An 18,706-nucleotide genomic window follows, 5' to 3' on the forward strand; every position below is an offset into this window, starting at 1 on the left:
TATCCATTCCAACCATAATAACACCTATGAAGCTAACTGAGGCTCATCCAGAGACTCAACAACCATACAGTAACCCACTTCGGTCTATGATAGTTCATAGTGGTGGTGTAGTGACAAACCAAAGGCCAACTTCAACACTCTGTGCCTCTGGTTTTTACTATTAGGATTCAAGAAATAATGAAAGAAGGAAAGAGGTAAAGGAAATGAGCAAATAAATGGATGCTCACAGGACCTAAAGAAAAATCCACAAAAAAAGTATAAAAGAGAGTGATAGTCTTCTCTTCATTGACAATTTAGCCTTCGATCTGCAGATCCTAATAAGGGAGATCAAGCATATCTAATCACAGACAACATATGATAAGGGTGATGCTGAAAAATTCCTTTTAACCTCAACAATGAAAGATTCCAAATGTAAGAAAAGAACAAATAAAAAAAATAGGTGGGTTAACCAAACAACCAAAACAAATATCTACAATTGCCAGCACACTGGAAAATCCCTAGGGTTTATCCATCGAATTCCTAAAGACACAAAAGCACTAAATACTCTACAAAATATGAACCAACAATAGAAAAGGTGAAAATTAAATCTTAAAGAAAGTAAAACTGACTGCTACACTAATATGATGAACTTATGATCACCATGCAAGCCTAATTGAGCAGGCACACCATATATCATGAAGCTCCACATAGAAAAATTTTTGCTTTGAAAAACAATTAAAGGAGAATACAGACTTGACATATCTCAAATCCATAAACCTGGAGCAAAAATCAACAGGTCCTCTGGGCCAAGATTTGAACAAATGAATGATGAGGCTGACTAGTAACTTGCTACCACCTGACTACCCCATAATAACATTACAGACCTGTGCTGGTTACTGTAGTTGCCCATTTACATTCTATTGGGAGAAAATTTTGAGTTCTTCACTTACGGGACTCCATCTCTTGAATTTCTCCACGACCATTTGTATGTAGAGTTGTTCAGTCTTTATGGATAAAATTGGCTGGCCTATCAGGTATCATGATTGAAGAGGGTGAATCCTTGTTTACACCATATTTTGGGGGTCAATTTGGAGTTTTAACTCTCTTTTGAGTAAGTGCTTTTCAATATTCTCATAGAGCTCTGTCTATTGATAAGAAATTCTTCCCTTTGACTCATTATGTATTTGATTCTAGGAAATCCTCCCACACTGCTTGACAGCATGTGTCCTCACCAATGCCTAAAACAATGAGAAACAATTCAACTCAGTAAAGGGCAGGCACAGACTCCAAGGAAAGACTTTTATACTTTCTTTTTCATATATGTCAGCTATTTCCCATTTAGGCTAGGTAGTGACACAAAAAGATAACTAAGCCTCACAGGAAAAATATCCTTCCTTGACTCCTTCCTCTGCTTTTTATTTTGGAAAGTAATACATGAAGGAATGATATCCACCCCTCCCACCCCCACTCCTCTTAATTACTTTCTTCAACACACTGAATATGAGTAGGTAATATACTTTCTCCCTATCCCCTATACAATAAAACGGTAGGCAAAGGGAATGATCATGTGATCTTCTGTTGTAAGGTAAATTTCATAGATTGATATACAATGAGGCAAGATAAAACAGAGAGAAAAAAAGTGCCTATGCCAACTGGTTTATGGGCTACATTGGAAGAAAAACAGAAAAGAATACAAAAAACCTCATGCAGTAAGTATCATGCCCCAATACCACCTGGTACTAAGCCAATCTTGAAAGATACACTATCTAGAAAGCCAGCAGTAAATGGCACACATTTACAAAAGGATCTTTCAAAGTAAAGTACTCACATAGTTAGAGAGTTTAACTATCATGAAGGGAATCAGAACACTGTTTGATGTGCACCGTGCCTCTAAACTAACAGAAACTTGTGCCCAATAAGGAAAGTCTTTACAACCACTTTCATATGGTTGGTGTTTAGGAATAAACCCTCTACAAGAAAGCAGACAAAAAATGGCTGCTAAATAACTATCTATCTGTCTTAATCACTGATACCCATTCCCTCCGGGAGCTCCCATCAAGGGGGTGGCTACAGCAAAAGTCCCCACTTATCCCTGTCCTTTCATGCTTCCCATGCATGTCACATTCCAAGCATTCTTCCAACATTTCTCTCTCTCATCATTACTCTTCCACTCTATTTTCAATGTCATTGGCGATCTTCTCACATTAACCCTTTTAACTGGACTACCTCATACTCCTAGTAAACTCTCTAACTCACATTCTTCCACAGGTCCAAAACCACCTTAAAGTATTCTGTTTCACCCAATCTCCCACTCCACAATTCATTCCCAATGAATTTCCTGTCATACCAAATCTCTCATACACTCCCTTTTTTGATTATTCATTCCATCTAGTCATACCACATGCTCCTCTCAAACAGCTCATTTTCACAGCTGAATTCTTAATCTCTGTGACTCATTCCATGTCCATGTTTCAGTTGCATAGGTCAAGGTTGGGAAGAATACACTTTCCCTTAATACTTTCTTCACTTTCATACTTACACCTCTACCCTTCATTCTTTGATTAAAGGACCTAATGACTCTTCCACCCTCTACTGCTCTCTCCCTTACATCTCCTTCCACATCATCAAACTTACATCTTCCAGTCTTTCTCCTCTATGTCTATAACAGTGTTCAGTTCATTATCCTCTCTCACTATACAGGTTTTTGCAAAATCTATACCTTCACTCTGTTTCCTGTCAAATACCATTACTTTACTTTTACTCACATTTACCTTCATATGCCTGTGCTTAGACACATCACAAAACACACTTACAATCTTCTGCAACTCCTCTTCACTCTCAGTAAACAACACAGTGTCATCCACAAACAGGCTTGTCACTAGCCACCATACCTCACCACTACACTCCATCTCTGCACTCTCTCTAATTTTACTTTCATCTCTCTTATCACTCCATCCATACATATGTTAAAAGGCCACATGACATCACATAGCCCTGCCTCACATCCATATGTATGCAAATGCTCGCTCAACTCTCCAGCCACTCTTACATGAGCATTTGCTCATCTATAGAAGGCTTTCATACCATCCAACATTTGTACTTCAACCCCAGACATCCTTAACACATCCAATAACACTTTCTCCAGATCCATTAAAGCTGCAGACAGCTTCTTAACTTTCACTAAGTACCTTTCCACAGTAATTCTCACCATAGAATCTGATCCACATATCCTCTACCTTTCCTAAAACCCCATGCCTCTAAGCTGCCCAATAAGTCTTTACAACCACTTTCATATGGCTGCTATTTATGCATGGAATCCTCCCAATCTGGGAAACAAAAAATAGCCCCTAATTGACAATACAAGTACTTCTGCCAATTTATATATACAAAACAAAATTATCCTAAATCATGCCTATATGCTGCTGATACACCTGCATTAGCATGAAAAAAAATCTGTATTACCATTTTCATGACAGCTGTCAAGACATCCTCCAGTCAATCACCTAGAAATGACAAAAGATAGCCATGACTGATTCTGAAAGTTTAAAATATACTCAATATGTATTATATTTCTTAATGATCTAATACCCATGTGAAGTATATAAAAAATCCCGAGTCAACGTCACAAGTCTGAAGATGTGTTGAAGAATATCAGTCAATCCTATAATTCAACCTCCAAATGATTAACATATGACCCATATATTTCATAGAGAAGTAATAACTGATAGAATAATCTCTGATAACCAGCTTACCTGGTTATCATAAAAATGTTAGTTTTTGAAGCATGAATAACCATTTCTCTTCAGGAGGAACAGCCCTAAGAATAACAGAGACAGTAACTGCTCAAAGCAGGGTTATATGCCATTTTAACCCACAAAGTATGGTGTAACTATATGGACTTCATTTTCTAACCACTTTAACTCTTAAAATACAACATACATAATTTGCATGTTATCAACCAATAGTGGCATACATCATCTGAATGCTATCAATCAATTGTAACATACATCATTAGTATGTTATCAATCAAATGTGTCAGTACATACATGATTTCTGCATTGCTGTTTTAACGTGTACTAAGTAAGCATTCACAAAATGCAACATTCCATCATGTCAAAACAAAGTCAGACAAGGGATAAATTTCTTTAACACTTCTGCATGCTTTTCTTTATTCTTACATAATCATTATCTATTATACTTGATTGCCATCTCCCATGTCAGCGAGGTATCACCAGGAAACAGCAAAGAATGGCCCATCCACTCATATACACATAAACACCAATACACACACATATGCATACATACATATACATATCAAAAGATGCACATATACATATATACACATACAGAGGGAACTGAGAAGGGGCCAAGAGAGAATTATCTTTCTAAGGCTTAGTCCTCTGTTCTTAACACTACCTCACTAATGCGGGAAATGGTGAATATGCATATATATATATATTTCCTTTTCTTTTTCATACATATTCACCATTACCTACATTAGTGAGGTAGCATTAAAAACAGGACTGAGCCTTAGATGGAATGTCCTCACTTGGCCCCTTTCTCTGTTCCTTCCTTTGGGAAAAGTAAAACATTCATACTTTCTTGCCTTCATCCATTCCTGGCGCAACCCCGCCCCACAGGAAACAGCATCACTTCCCCCTGCTTCAGCAAGGTAGAGCCAGGAAAACAGATAAAAAAAGGCCACATTCGTTCACACTCACTATCTCGCTGTCATGTGTAATGCACTGAAACCACAGCTCCCTATCCACATCCAGGCCTCAAAGACCTTTCCATAATTTACCCCAGATGTTTCACATGCCTTGGTTCAGTCCACTGACAGCACATTGACCCTGGTATACCACATCGTTCTAATTCACTCTATTCCTCGCACGCCTCTAACCCTCCTGTATGTTCAGGCCCCAATTGCTCAAAATCTTTTTCACTCCATCAATCCACCTCCAATTTGGTCTCCTGCTTCTCCTTATTCCCTCCACCTCTGACACACAAATCCTCTTTGTCAATTTTTCCTCACTCATTCTCTTCATATGTCCAAACCATTTCAACACACCCTCTTCTGCTTTCTCAACCATACTCTTTTTTATTTCCACACATCTCTCTTGCCCTTTCATTACTTACTTGATCAAACTTCCTTGCACCACAAACTGTCCTCAAACATTTCATTTCCAACACATCCACCCTCCTTCATACAACCCTATCTGTAGCCCATTTCTCGCAGCCCATATAATATTGTTGGAACTACTATTCCTTCAAACATACCCATTTCTGCTTTCTGAGATAGCATTCTCTCCCACACATTTTTCATCACTCCCGGAACCTGTGCCTCACTTATGCTTCCATGGTTCCATTCACTGCAAAGTCCACTACCAGAGATCTAAAACACATCACTTCCTCCAATTTTTCTCCTTTCAAACTTACATCCCAACTACCTTGTCCCTCAACCCTACTGAACCTAATAACCTTGCTCTTACTCACATTTACTCTCAACTTTCTTTCACACACTCTTCCAAACTCAGTCACCAACTTCGTCAGTTTCTCACTCGAATCAGTCACCAGAGTTGTATAATTGGCAAACAACTGACTCACTCCCCAGGCCCTCTCATCCACAACAGACTGTATACTTGCCTCTCTCCAACACTCTCACACTTACCTCCCTAACCACCCCATCCATAAACAAATTAAACAACTATGGGGACATCACACACCCCTGCCACAAACCAACCTTCACTGGGACCAATCGCTCTCCTCTCTTCCTACATGTACACATGCCTTACATCCTTGGTAAAAAATGCTTCACTGCTTCTAGCAACTTACCTCCTACGCCATATACTCTTAAGACCTTCCACGAAGCATCTCTATCAACCCTATCATATGCCTTCTCCAGATCCATAAATGCTACATACAAATCCATCTGTTTTTCTACAAATCCATATGTTTTTCTAGGTGTTTCTCACACACATTCTTCAGAGCAAACACCTGATCCACACATCTTCTGCCACTTCTGAAACCACACTGCTTTTCCCCAATCTGATGCTCTGTACATTCCTTCACCCTCTCAATCAATGCCCTCCTATACTATTTCCGAGGAATACTTAAAAAAACTTATGCCTCTGTTGTTTGAATACTCACCTTTATCCCATTTGCCTTTGTGCAATGGCACTTGCATGCATTCCTCCAATCCTCAGGCACTTCACCATGATCCATACATACAATGAATATCCTTACCAACCAAACAACAATACAGTCACACACTTTCTTAATAAATTTTACTGCAACACCGTCTAAACCTGCCACTTTGCCAGATTTCATCTTCCACAAAGCTTTCACTACTTCTTCTCTCTTAACCAAATCATTCTTCCTGACCCTCTCACTTCACATATCTCCCTGACCAAAACACCCTACATCTGCCACTCTATCATCAAAAAATTCAACAAACCTTCCAAATACTCATTCCATCTCCTCACTTCACCACTACCTATTATTACTCCCCCTTTTGTCTCCTTCACCGATGTTCCCGTTTGTTCTCATCTTATGCTCATTATTTACCTCCTTCCAAAACATCCTTTTATTCTCCCTAAAGTTTAATGATACTCTCTCACCCCACTTCTCATTTGCCCTCCTTTTCAACCCTTGCACTTTCCTCCTGACCTCCTGTCGCTTTCTTTTATATGGGGCAACATAGGCATAAAATTCTTCTGAGAGCACACAAATAGTAATCATAAACAGTAATCACATGCACACAAAAAACAGAAAAAAGATACAGATCTAGTATCACACAAGGTGAAAATACTACAAAGTGAAAATTACAACTGACAACATGGCTACCCTGACACAGTGTCAACAAATTAATGAAGAAGGATGTTGGCAGGAGAGCATAACACCATAATCATGTCAATGACATTGCTGGCCTGGGTGGGTTGCAATACAGTGGTTATGTTTCTCAGAATAAAGATGAGCTGGTCCCATATATATATACATAGTCATAGCAGGTAAAATACAAGTGAATATAACCTATTCTCGTGGGTACAACAGTGCTTTAAACCACCCCTCTCTATTTTCACTGGGATCTGTCCAGAAGTAAGAAAACATTAGTTATACCAAAACAGCAAAAGCTTCACTTATATAGGTGTATGAAAAGTAACCTGAATTTTCATTACCTGTGACTCGTATCCTTTTAGGTACCTTCATCTGGGTACTAATATCTGGTTCATAGTGGCCATCATAAAAGTGGTCAAAGGTCCCCGAAAATCGCTGAGGACTTGTTATATTTGACATCTGCAATTCAAAAACTACAGTTGAACTTTTCTATCATAACAGAAGAATTTCTTGAAAAACTAATGGATAATTTCCCAAATACTCTTGTACAATTTAACCATTACCAAATGCTTAAATGGTTAAGAAAAATTTACTTCATATCTACACAAAAACTAATAATCCATTCTTTTATACTTGAAAAATTTAAGTTAAACCTCGCCTTGTTGAGGTTGTGTTAATGATCCAAAGATTATGATTAAAAAATATTGTGCATAAAATGATACTTTAAGTACATAACTCCATGATAAACATTAAAGCCAAATCTTAAAACTACAAATGATGTGGAGATTGTTCTTATCATACTGATAAGCATTATGTACTATTAGAAGCAAAGATATCATTCATGAATATGATACAATATACACTACAGAAGAATTATCATACCTGTAAATGTATTAGACTGATGTATGAAAACCTGGGAATATAGTTAATACTAAATACAGATGATGCCATCTGCAGTGAGTTAAACCCCGACACATATGCATATGCAAATAGACACTAAATCTCAACAGAGAGAAAAATACAGAAAAAAAATTAAAAGGGATGGAGCAAAGGAAGGAATAAAGAATGTTACTTCAGCAATCATAACTAGAAACACAGCCACCATATAACCTGTTTAGCAGATGAAGGACTTTTACTTCCACGCATGAAAACCTGAAAATCATTGCCTTTACGGGTGTGTGGAAAATTTAGCATGTAAAAAAAGAGGTATGCCATGCAGCAATCTCAGTGTAAGGCTTGTTTCTGACAGCATATCCAGTGGGATGGAAAAGGTGTAATAGCCCTAGGGTTTAAGGGGAATTCCCTCTTGACAGTGCTATAACCCATGGATATAAAGGGATATTTGCTGCTGAAAACTAAAATTTAACAATGTACGTTTGATGTGTATGGTACAGACTGAATTAATGACCATCCAGGAGATGATTACTATAAAGTTATTAACTTATGAATTGGAAACAGTGAACTTCTTTATCAAAGATCCCTGCAGGCAAACATCACGAGGTAAGGCTGTTAGGGGCTGAATTTTGGGAAGAATATATGTAAGGAATTATAAGAAAACTCAGTTCTTGCATCACACTCCAATTTTTCAGTTGTCATCACCCACATCACTCCTCCCTATACCACCAATGTCATCTATTTCAGGTTGTCATTACACAGCATAAACAGTTGGGAAAGGGGTAAACAGAGAATGATAATGAAGTTGATAACTTTGTTCCTGATCACAATGGATCATGACCACAGAATGACTACAATAAACTATCAAGGGCTCAAATCTTGTGAGCTTTACATAAAGAAACCTAGCAACTACCTGAAGAAAAATAGTCCTCTACCTCACCTACAGATAAAAGTCATGAATGAATTATGGCATGGTAGGCCATACGAAAGCCGTATATTCTTATGCCTTAAAAGTTTCAGTAAACCTGTCAAAATTACTGGTGTAAAGAATCATTGTACATCATTTTAAGCAGACTTTCAGGATAAAAAGTGTCACTGTAATTTGTAAATGTCTTCTTTCCTACAAACAGTCAAAGAAGAAGAATGAAAAAGTTAAACGTATGAAAATTACCAAACTAATTAACAATGCCTAGTTAGTCAATATCAGCATTCTTAGAAGAACAAAGAGATAAATATATTACAGAAGCTGATGTAACAAGCCTTCCCCTGATAGCTTTACACACACCAATCAAGTCTCTCTTTTCAAGTCATGGGTGAGTTATGTCAATCTATCACCATTTACGAGGAATATTACACTACATCCGAGCATAAACTATATATCATTTCACACTGACAGTTACAGTTAAATCAAACTATATGTCATTCCTATTCTGCTACATAACAATGATAGACTTCCTAAATGAGGTGAGTAAGACTTCTGCAATCATGAGAAGAGTGTGGTAAGGTGGTCCTACATGTTACACTCTCCACATATATATGGTGCTAAGCCTATCTTTATGTATCCTTTGCATTAGGGATCTATCACATACATGTTTACAGATGGTGTCAACAGAAGAGTTGCAGCAAAGTATCAAGTATCTGGTGCAGGGAAAATTCTAAGTGCCAGCCTAGAGCAAAGTTGTTGATGAAACTCATATAAAAGCATATGAAGCTCACCTAATGTGGCACTTTAGGTATGATAACCCTTCACTTATCACATGCAGCAAACAAACCCCAGGTTTAACATATGTTTTGACGGTTACAAAGCCTGTTACAAGCAACAGCTATTGAGGAAAATTAAGATTAATGATACAAGTCTTGAGTCATTACCCTCTAAAAAGTGTTGATACAGTAAGGGAGGTGGATACTGCTATCACCTGAAGGCTTGAATTCTTAGAAACTTTTAAACATGTGAATCATATGGTCATTAGAAATTATTAGAGACTACCTCATTAAGATGACAAAAAATATGGACTGAGGGGACTTCAAATCAAATGAGAAACTAAGGAAATACTGGGAACCTCTTTAACAGCAAAGCTTTGGGTTGTGTTCAAGTAATTCAAAAAGAAAGCAAGTATACTCTGGCCAGTCTTATGGTTGAACCGAATTAATTCGTTGGCACATACACCATCCATCAGTTCATTCTAGAAGTTTACTGAATGTTACCAAAGTACCTCATAAATAAAAATAAAAAAGTTTATCTGGAAATTACAGGCCCACAGCTACTGCCAAATCATTTCCCTATAATCTGAAAATTGTTATGCTGAACTTAAGTGTTAATCTATCAAGCTTGTTCTTGACTACATTTCATCATTTTGGTTTAAAAAAATGTCACAACACTTGCATCTTAGTTATGAGAGATTACCAACTTCCATTAAAAGAGACTCCACAGTCTTCCCATGTTTCTCAGATACATAGACATCATTTAATTAAAGGAATTATTGGCAAGTGGCCTCCAAACTGTTAGAAGGGTTTAAGTCATCTAACAAGATTAAAAAAAAATGGCATGCTCTCTACCTTCCTGTATCATGCTTATACTGGTGATTTACAAAATTTTCTTGACAAGAAGAATGTTGGATGCTTCATAGTAAATATTTCTTTTAATATGTATGCTAAGCTGATGACATGGTGCTGTCAGCCCCTCTGCAGATATTCCAACAACTGATCAATAAGTGCCACATGTTTGCAGAACAAAGTATAATCTAACATAATCAAAACAATGCATAAGGTATTTTCTACAGAGATTTCAAAAGTAAAATACATATGATTACCATACTGGCTGTTCACTCAGTTTCTTTGAGATTTGCCTATGTGGGTGACAAACTTAATGAGAGTAAAAATTATGGTACAAATGTCATCTTAGAACTAAACTAAATGCCATGAATAACACCTCGATCAGGAAAGTCCCTTTTCATATGTATGAAGTCATATCATAATTCTTCTGAACTACTGTTATTCTGAGTCCTGAGAGGCTCTAAGGATACCTGTCAACAAACTTACTGGTCACCACATTAATATTTGTCCGCATCTTCACAGGGTCTCATGACATACTACTTCCTCATTATTATTGTCTGTGATATTAGGTGACCAAATAATAAGCAAAAACATGGGTGGTTGGCTTTAGATAAATAAAAAGTCAAGCAAGACTAAAATTGTAATGCCATGGCAAAGTGAACCTCTTCTGATGACCTAGATACTATGGGAATACAGGACAAACTAAATTAGCCCTAGTAATGTACTTCAGTGTAAATTATAATAAGGGCAGCAACAAATCCTCTTATGGTCAGTGGTATGTATATGAATAAATAAGAACAGTAGTATTTTCCAGTGCAGCCCAGACACCAACACCTAACAAATCTGTGCCCTGTATCAGTAAATAAGAGCCTTAAGATAACTTATGTAAATGGACTTGCCGCTTATAACAGCACAACCATAAGTCAAGGTCGTGGTTATCATTGTACCGTCACTCTTACTTCATGGTATGATGGACTATCACCATGCACATCACAATTTATCAAATAAACAAAACACTGGGTGCTTGGTCATCTTACTAACAAAAGTACTCTTAAAAACTACAAGCTCCTAAAAAAAAACTCCGGAGAGCAACCACTAGCTGTCTTACAAGCTCAAACATTTAACGCTTGCAATATGAAACAAAAATTCTTCCAGCACAATCTCACTTAATATGCTTGGCACCCAATTCTTTGCAACAGCATAAGACCCCTACCACTCAAATCACACTATAAACAATGACCAACCCCAAAGGGGAACAAAAATCTCATTCCTGCTTCACTCTCTTGCAACTTATACTCAGAGAATCCCCCTCCCCCAAAAGTCATAACACTGACAAAACACACAGACACAGTAATGACTCAAGCTCTATACAACTGCCCTTGCAACCAAGTATTAAATTCTACTCCAATAGACATACATCCATCCAGAACTACCATCCCCAGGGATGTACGAGTTATGCTTTCTAAACATCACCCATCTCAACAATACTACAAACCTTGATTCAACTTTTCAAATAAACTGTCATGCCCATGATACAACTTCCTTTTTGAACATAAAGTCCTTAACAATACTGCCTTCATCCTTCAAACACACATCACCAAACAGAATGATCAAAGGGCCCAAGCAAGTGATGTGGCCACCTTTTCATGTACTGTGGGAGCTCCTGAGAATAGATTCCTGGGGCAGGAAAGTACAGTAAAAAAGTTTATATGTATGTCATGGAATTGGTGAGTAAAGAACACCTTGTGGGAAACTGTATCGTTGATCTTTGAAGTCCTGGGATCATAACATTAATCACATTTGCCTATGCAGTACTAGATAACAGATGTGGTCAATTGACATATTCCTTAATGATTCCTGCAATATCCCTGCTCTTCAGTGAATCTAATGTAATTCAAATAATGTAATCAAACACTTAGATCCCTTCCAGACATAATAATTTTTATTTATGTTTTATTCCAATCAGGTAGTCACAAACCCATTGAAGTTTCAAGACAGGTTTTGCCCTGTAAGACCAAGTGGTTAAGTTGGGCAAAGTCAGGCTAAGTTAAACATGGCTCTAGTTACTTGATTTGGTTGTGATATGTATGTGGTTTTGGAGCAGTACAAAAATAACTTCATAATATCATTGATTTCATTTTGTAATGATAATCTCCTGTGTGGAGAATAAAATGCGAGTGTGGCATGAAGTGGAGTATTTTTTATTGTGATCTCAAATAAGTTGAGAGTGAAGAGGACTATGTAAATCAAGAAAGTGTGGGTTTATCAACTTAAAAGTAAGAGAAACCAGTCTATAAACCAACAGAACTTCCAAAAGCTTCCCATGGCACCCAACTTTAACTCCAAAATCATTTGAGGGATAATTAACTGTTATGGTCTCATCTTTACATGTAGTGTCTGCTTTTACATGCATTCCATAACATAAACCACTTTCAGCAAACACATTTCTCCCTGTGCCAGAAAGCAGCAGTCATCATTAATGCTGGTATATTTCAAACTTTTTTTCATACTACTCGCCATTTCTCATGTTAGCGAGGTAGCTTTAAGAACAGAGGACTGAGCCTTTGAAGGAATATTTCAAACTTATCAAAACATAAACTAAAACTTGGCTGATAAAGGAAGTCAGATGAGGCTTTCATACACTTTGTTGATTTCTAAAAGTCCTTCACCTATTCTTTATGCCAATCAACCTAATATTTTCCTTTTCATACCCCTCCTGGTAGAGCTCCAGTTAGGGGGCACCATAGGAAATAATTCATGGATTTTGAAGAGGCTCACATTAATCAACTCCCTATACTTAGTGAAAATGATTAACACTAGAGAAGCATGATTTGGATTATTAATCCTTTTCACTTCAAAAAATTGCCTGATGGACTATAATGATCCGGCAAATGTGAAGTAAAAGTCCATGAAAGACTGGAATCAATCAACATAACCCATGCAAACCTCATCCAACTACATCTAAAGGTCAAAATTTATCTTAATATTCAGTATCATTGTCAAAATACACCAGACACTGTTGCCATTTTCCTTTGGTCATTTTGACTGAATATGGCTGGAGTAAATAAAAATAATCAGCATAAAAAGACTCCCAGCAACTGAGTGCAGACATCATAGAATTTATTTTTTCTTCGAATATCATAAAAAAATATGGTACATGAAGGTTGCCAGGGGTTGTGCGGTTAAGTTTCCTTAAGTTCTGTTGATATCTTGAAGAGTTTCTCTTACTTTTACCCCAAATTTTCCTAATATCATCATATACTACCTTAGGATACAATGTAATGTTCAAAATCACATTTCCCTTGTTAAATCACTTAATTAAGCATAAAAAGTTCACTCACATCCATTTCCTCCATATCCGTAAATCGTTTCTGTTGTGCCACAACACTGGAACTTTAATGCCTTCCCTACAATCAACTTATTCATTACTGTAGGATAAAAGAAAAGAAACTAAATTATCCACATGATACTTCATCAATTCATCACATTATAAACAAACCAACCCATCGCTGCCAAAACAAGGTCAATGACATTACAAAATTTGTTTCATGGTGCCCTTAAACTACATAAATATCTCAGTTTTATGTATCACTGCCAGGTAAAATTTCTGGAAACATCAAGGCATAGGAATACAAATGTGAGATCTCCCACATATGTACCTAGGTTAGGTTACATTCACTTATATTGGCAACTATGCACTAATATAATTAATGTTATATCTAATTTCCAACAGTATCTGTACTGTGCAGGGAGGGAGCTTTATGCTCGGAGGTCCCCATCTCTCAAACATCTTCAGCTGTCGTGCAGAAGTATGTGCATCTATGTACTTGGGTAAAGTAGCACATAAGATGCACGACTTTGGACAGTATGTGATTTTGTTTTGGAAGTGTGTGTAGCGTAGAGCTTAGGGATCAGAATAAATAAGAACATAACTTTGTGTTATTCTATAGTACTAAATAATATGATAATGATGCATGTTACGAATAACTGGAAAAATATGGGGTTAATGAAGAGTGGTTAACAACATTCCTGACCATGAAACATTCACAGGCCACACAATAGCTTGTATTTCACAATCATAACTACCAAATTTTTCAATTGCAAGTAGTATCAAAATTAACTTAATCTCTAGTGCCACAGGAGGTTTCCATAGATTCCATAAACTATGACAAGTGTTTCCCCTACATCCATATTAATTAACCTAGCATTTATAACCTTCACCACAACTGCCTCGTCTAATACCACAGAGTAAAACAAAATGATCCAATTCATGCTTCACCACAAACTCTTTATGACTGAAGACTACAGTACCGCTACATAGCACAATCGTCATTTCAACCAAAGATAATGGCAGAATATGATGAAAATATTACTATACCACATCTATACCTAGATCTAGCCATCAGCCACCACTACTTTATATATGAATAAATAGGACAATAATGTGATATAGTGTCTGGTAAAGAAATGTCGGTATAAAACCCCCTAAGAAGCTTATATATAGTAGGTTTCTCTCCATATGTATATACATATACCAGATAATCACATAGCTTTATCTACGTGTAATGTTAGATGTGTTATCATCATGTATACAACTTCGTCTGAACACATATCACTAGAATAACTTATCTTAATCAAGTCCTAATGAATTATAATGATAAATGAACATAATATCTTAGCTTCTCCTGTCCTAATGGTGGGTAAGGAGACTAAAGGTATGTTCCCCACCCCCCCAAGCCCAAACCCCTGGTGGAACTGGTTATAACTCTCAGCCGTGTCACATTATCACTACCTGATCACCCAAAAAAAATAAAATATGAAATTGATACGCCGGTTACAAACAACTCTCTATAACTACTGACACAAACCATATTACAACTCCATTCCCCAGACTCTGGCAATGAATAATTGGTGTATAGCTTGTAATGCCGTGTATTTAGATATATTAGGATGGTTTGGGGTCTTACCCTCCCAGCTGATCCTTGGAGAATGACAACAAAGACGGTGGCGCCACGGGCGGCGCCTCCCGGAACCAACACCACGATCGATGCTTAGAATATATATATATATACATCACCTTCATTACAATTCCTTCCTCTAATTAATGCTATTAGTTTAATACTATTAGTTTGATATGTCCATTTAGATCCACAGGAACAAGAAAGTAAGTTATATGATGCCATTATTTGCCTTGTTCTAAGTTACGAAGTGTTGTTGTGAAGTATTCGTTACCGCTTGAGGAATATCGACTAAACAAAACGAAAACATATGGTAAAAATCTTCATTTTATTAATATGAACGTTATATAATAAACGATTCACGGCTGTTTATTACCTAAGACCTGCCCTTCATCCGCATATACCTTTTCTCATGCATCTTTTAACTGCAACACCTAATTTATGATTCACTTACTTCTGAATAAAGACATCATTCAAAAAGTTTGATCGTGGTTTGCAATGATCAGATAATTTTCTTTACGTATACGTAAATACAAAAAAGAACATGGTGATGTATATCTATTGTCATGGTCTAATTCCCTTACTAAGATTTTCAGGAATGAACCTTATGTGGTCCTCATAACTTAAAACCTACTGTCGGGCCTCCTTCTTTGACTTCGCCTTCAATTTACGAGGCGGATGAGGTGTAAAAGCAAGGAGAGTTGCGAGAGAATGATGGCAGCCAAGTATCTTGTAGATCTCTCAATCACAGCTGTGACAAACAAGTCTTGTGCAGCAACCTCAGGACTCGTGGCAACCGAGTTTCCCGCAGCTTTCCCAAGCTTCTTGGTGGCAAACAAGTCTGCAGCTTTCTTATGTGACCCGGTGGTTACCGTCCCCTGCAGTTCTCAGAGGTCGTGGTAGCAACCAAGTCTTTTGCAGATTTCAGGAGCCTCGGTAGGAACTTAATCTCCTGCAGCTCTTTCAGTTGTCTGGGTAGCAACCAAGTCTCCTGCAGCTCTCTCAAGACCTGTTGACAACCAAATCTCCCCCAGTTCTCAGGATGTCGGAGGCAACCAAATCTTCAGCAGCTCTCTCAGGACTGTCGTTGGTAAACAAGTCTCCTGTCAGCTTTAAGAGCCTCAATTGCAACCAAGTCTCCTGCAGATCTTTCAGGAATTTAGTTGACAACCAAAATTCTTGAAGCTCTCTCAGGAATCTGGGTGGCAACCAATGCTGCAGCTTTTCCAAGACTCTAGTTGGAAACCAAGTCTTCTGCAGCATTCTTAGGATTCTCTGTGGCATTCAAGTCTCCTGCTATACTCAAGATCTTTAGTAGCAATGAAGTCTGAGTTTATGAATAATAAAAGTCAGGTTGTTAAGAAAACTGGCCTACAATTCATGGCTAATTCTTTATAACCTTTTTTTGAATATCATCATATTTGCCCTTTCCTATTCTGTTGAAGCATTCTTTTCACTGAGGAAAATTTATCTTGCCAAATGTTTAGGAATCTCTCCATGCTCCAAGTACAAATGGTGAGGTGTCATATAAACCATGGGCTTTGTGAGGATTAGGCACCTTCTTGAGCTTTACCACTTCCACTCAATCAATCACAATATTTCCTAGATTCTCTTGCCTTTCTCTGGCTGGCAGTAGTGGTACCAGTTCCACTAGGTCAAACTTAAACACACTCTATTTTGGATTCAACTCCTCACATATATCTTCATCTGTAGTAATAAATTTCCTTTATAAGCAACTTGATCTAAGTGTGTTTCTTTGCTGTTAATACATCCCCTATAAGATTGAGATAGTTTTGCATAATTTTGAATTATCAATTTCGTTTTTCGTACTTCACTCATTCCTACCTTCTAATTTAGTAATTTCTGGCTCTATTACATGCACCTTGACTCGTGTTTACCAAATCTCTTCCACAGCATCTCTGTGTTCCCTTACTTTGTTGGTTAATCATTCGTTCAATTTTCTCTGTTCCCTCTCACTAGATCTTGCTGTTGGTACATACCTCTCTACACCTCAGATGTAGATTTCACAAAATCTAATAAAGTATTGCTTTATATACCCATGTTATGGAATTCAACTTTCGATGAAGTAGGTGTTTAAAGCTATCTATATACTTTCTCCATTTTTGATCAACCATTTGTCTTTAAGCATTTCGTCTTTTACTGTAAAATCTAACTTGAGTACTGTCTTTAAACATTTCCTTTTACTGTAAAATCTAACTCGAGTACTTGATCACATTTTGCAAGTGGAGATCCATAAGTAATGCTTTAAATTTCACATACACTGTACATGAAAAAAAATCCAATTTTGCTAATACATCCACAGCTGTGCACTTTGCAACCCCTGAGATATGTTGGTACTAAAAGTTCTCCTGCCAGCATTCTACAAGCATAAATCTTAATGTTTTTTCAAACCTTTGTGAGTCTTAAGCATCCAAGTCACTAGTATTTCCCAACAATGCAACTGAAGTCCTCTAGAACAAGAGCGTTACCATTGCTCTCTATTGCTTCTTACAATTCATAGTATCAAAGTAAGGTTATTAATTAGATTTCTTCAATTACTCATTCTCAGGTATACTGGCTACGAGGTTCTCCGTTTTCCATAACCTCTTGGAATTCTAGTTTCATTCACCAGTAGGGCCAGACCTCACACGTCTGTTTTCTCTTTTCTTTTTTTTTTTCCGGTCTCCCGCGTTTGCGAGGTAGCGCAAGGAAACAGACGAAAGAAATGGCCCAACCCACCCCCATATACATGTATATACATACACGTCCACACACGCAAATATACATACCTACACAGCTTTCCATGGTTTACCCCAGACGCTTCACATGCCCTGATTCAATCCACTGACAGCACGTCAACCCCGGTATACTACATCGATCCAATTCACTCTATTCCTTGCCCTCCTTTCACCCTCCTGCATGTTCAGGCCCCGATCACACAAAATCTTTTTCACTCCATCTTTCCACCTCCAATTTGGTCTCCCACTTCTCCTCGTTCCCTCCACCTCCGACACATATATCCTCTTGGTCAATCTTTCCTCACTCATTCTCTCCATGTGCCCAAACCATTTCAAAACACCCTCTTCTGCTCTCTCAACCACGCTCTTTTTATTTCCACACATCTCTCTTACCCTTACGTTACTTACTCGATCAAACCACCTCACATTGTCCTCAAACATCTCATTTCCAGCACATCCATCCTCCTGCGCACAACTCTACCCATAGCCCACGCCTCGCAACCATACAACATTGTTGGAACCACTATTCCTTCAAACATACCCATTTTTGCTTTCCGAGATAATGTTCTTGACTTCCACACATTCTTCAAGGGCTCCCAGGATTTTCGCCCCCTCCCCCACCCTATGATCCACTTCCGCTTCCATGGTTCCATCCGCTGCCAGATCCACTCCCAGATATCTAAAACACTTTACTTCCTCCAGTTTTTCTCCATTCAAACTTACCTCCCAATTGACTCGACCCTCAACCCT

The 18,706-nt window shown here is 37.7% G+C and overlaps 1 protein-coding gene across 5 annotated transcripts in view; it reads right to left on the reverse strand.

Annotated features, from left to right (window-relative positions):
* Nucleotides 1–15,261, reverse strand: part of Tango11 (transport and golgi organization 11) — a 44,131-nt gene extending 28,870 nt beyond the window's left edge. The window contains exons 1-3 of one of the 5 annotated variants that reach the window (XM_071687907.1): nt 15,228–15,261; nt 13,602–13,688; nt 7,155–7,272 (exon numbers count right to left, since the gene is read on the reverse strand). In XM_071687907.1, coding sequence (XP_071544008.1) covers nt 7,155–7,272; nt 13,602–13,616 — 133 coding nt within the window. In that variant the 5' untranslated portion in view covers nt 13,617–13,688; nt 15,228–15,261. Of the gene's footprint in view, nt 1–7,154; nt 7,273–10,263; nt 10,391–13,601; nt 13,689–15,128; nt 15,151–15,227 lie in introns of those variants that run through there. The other 4 variants (XM_071687912.1, XM_071687911.1, XM_071687908.1 and 1 more) reach the window with 4 other exon arrangements.
* Nucleotides 15,262–18,706: the final 3,445 nt, after the last annotated feature.

This window comes from Panulirus ornatus, chromosome 44 (genome assembly GCF_036320965.1).
Source record: "Panulirus ornatus isolate Po-2019 chromosome 44, ASM3632096v1, whole genome shotgun sequence".
NCBI lineage: Eukaryota > Metazoa > Arthropoda > Malacostraca > Decapoda > Palinuridae > Panulirus > Panulirus ornatus.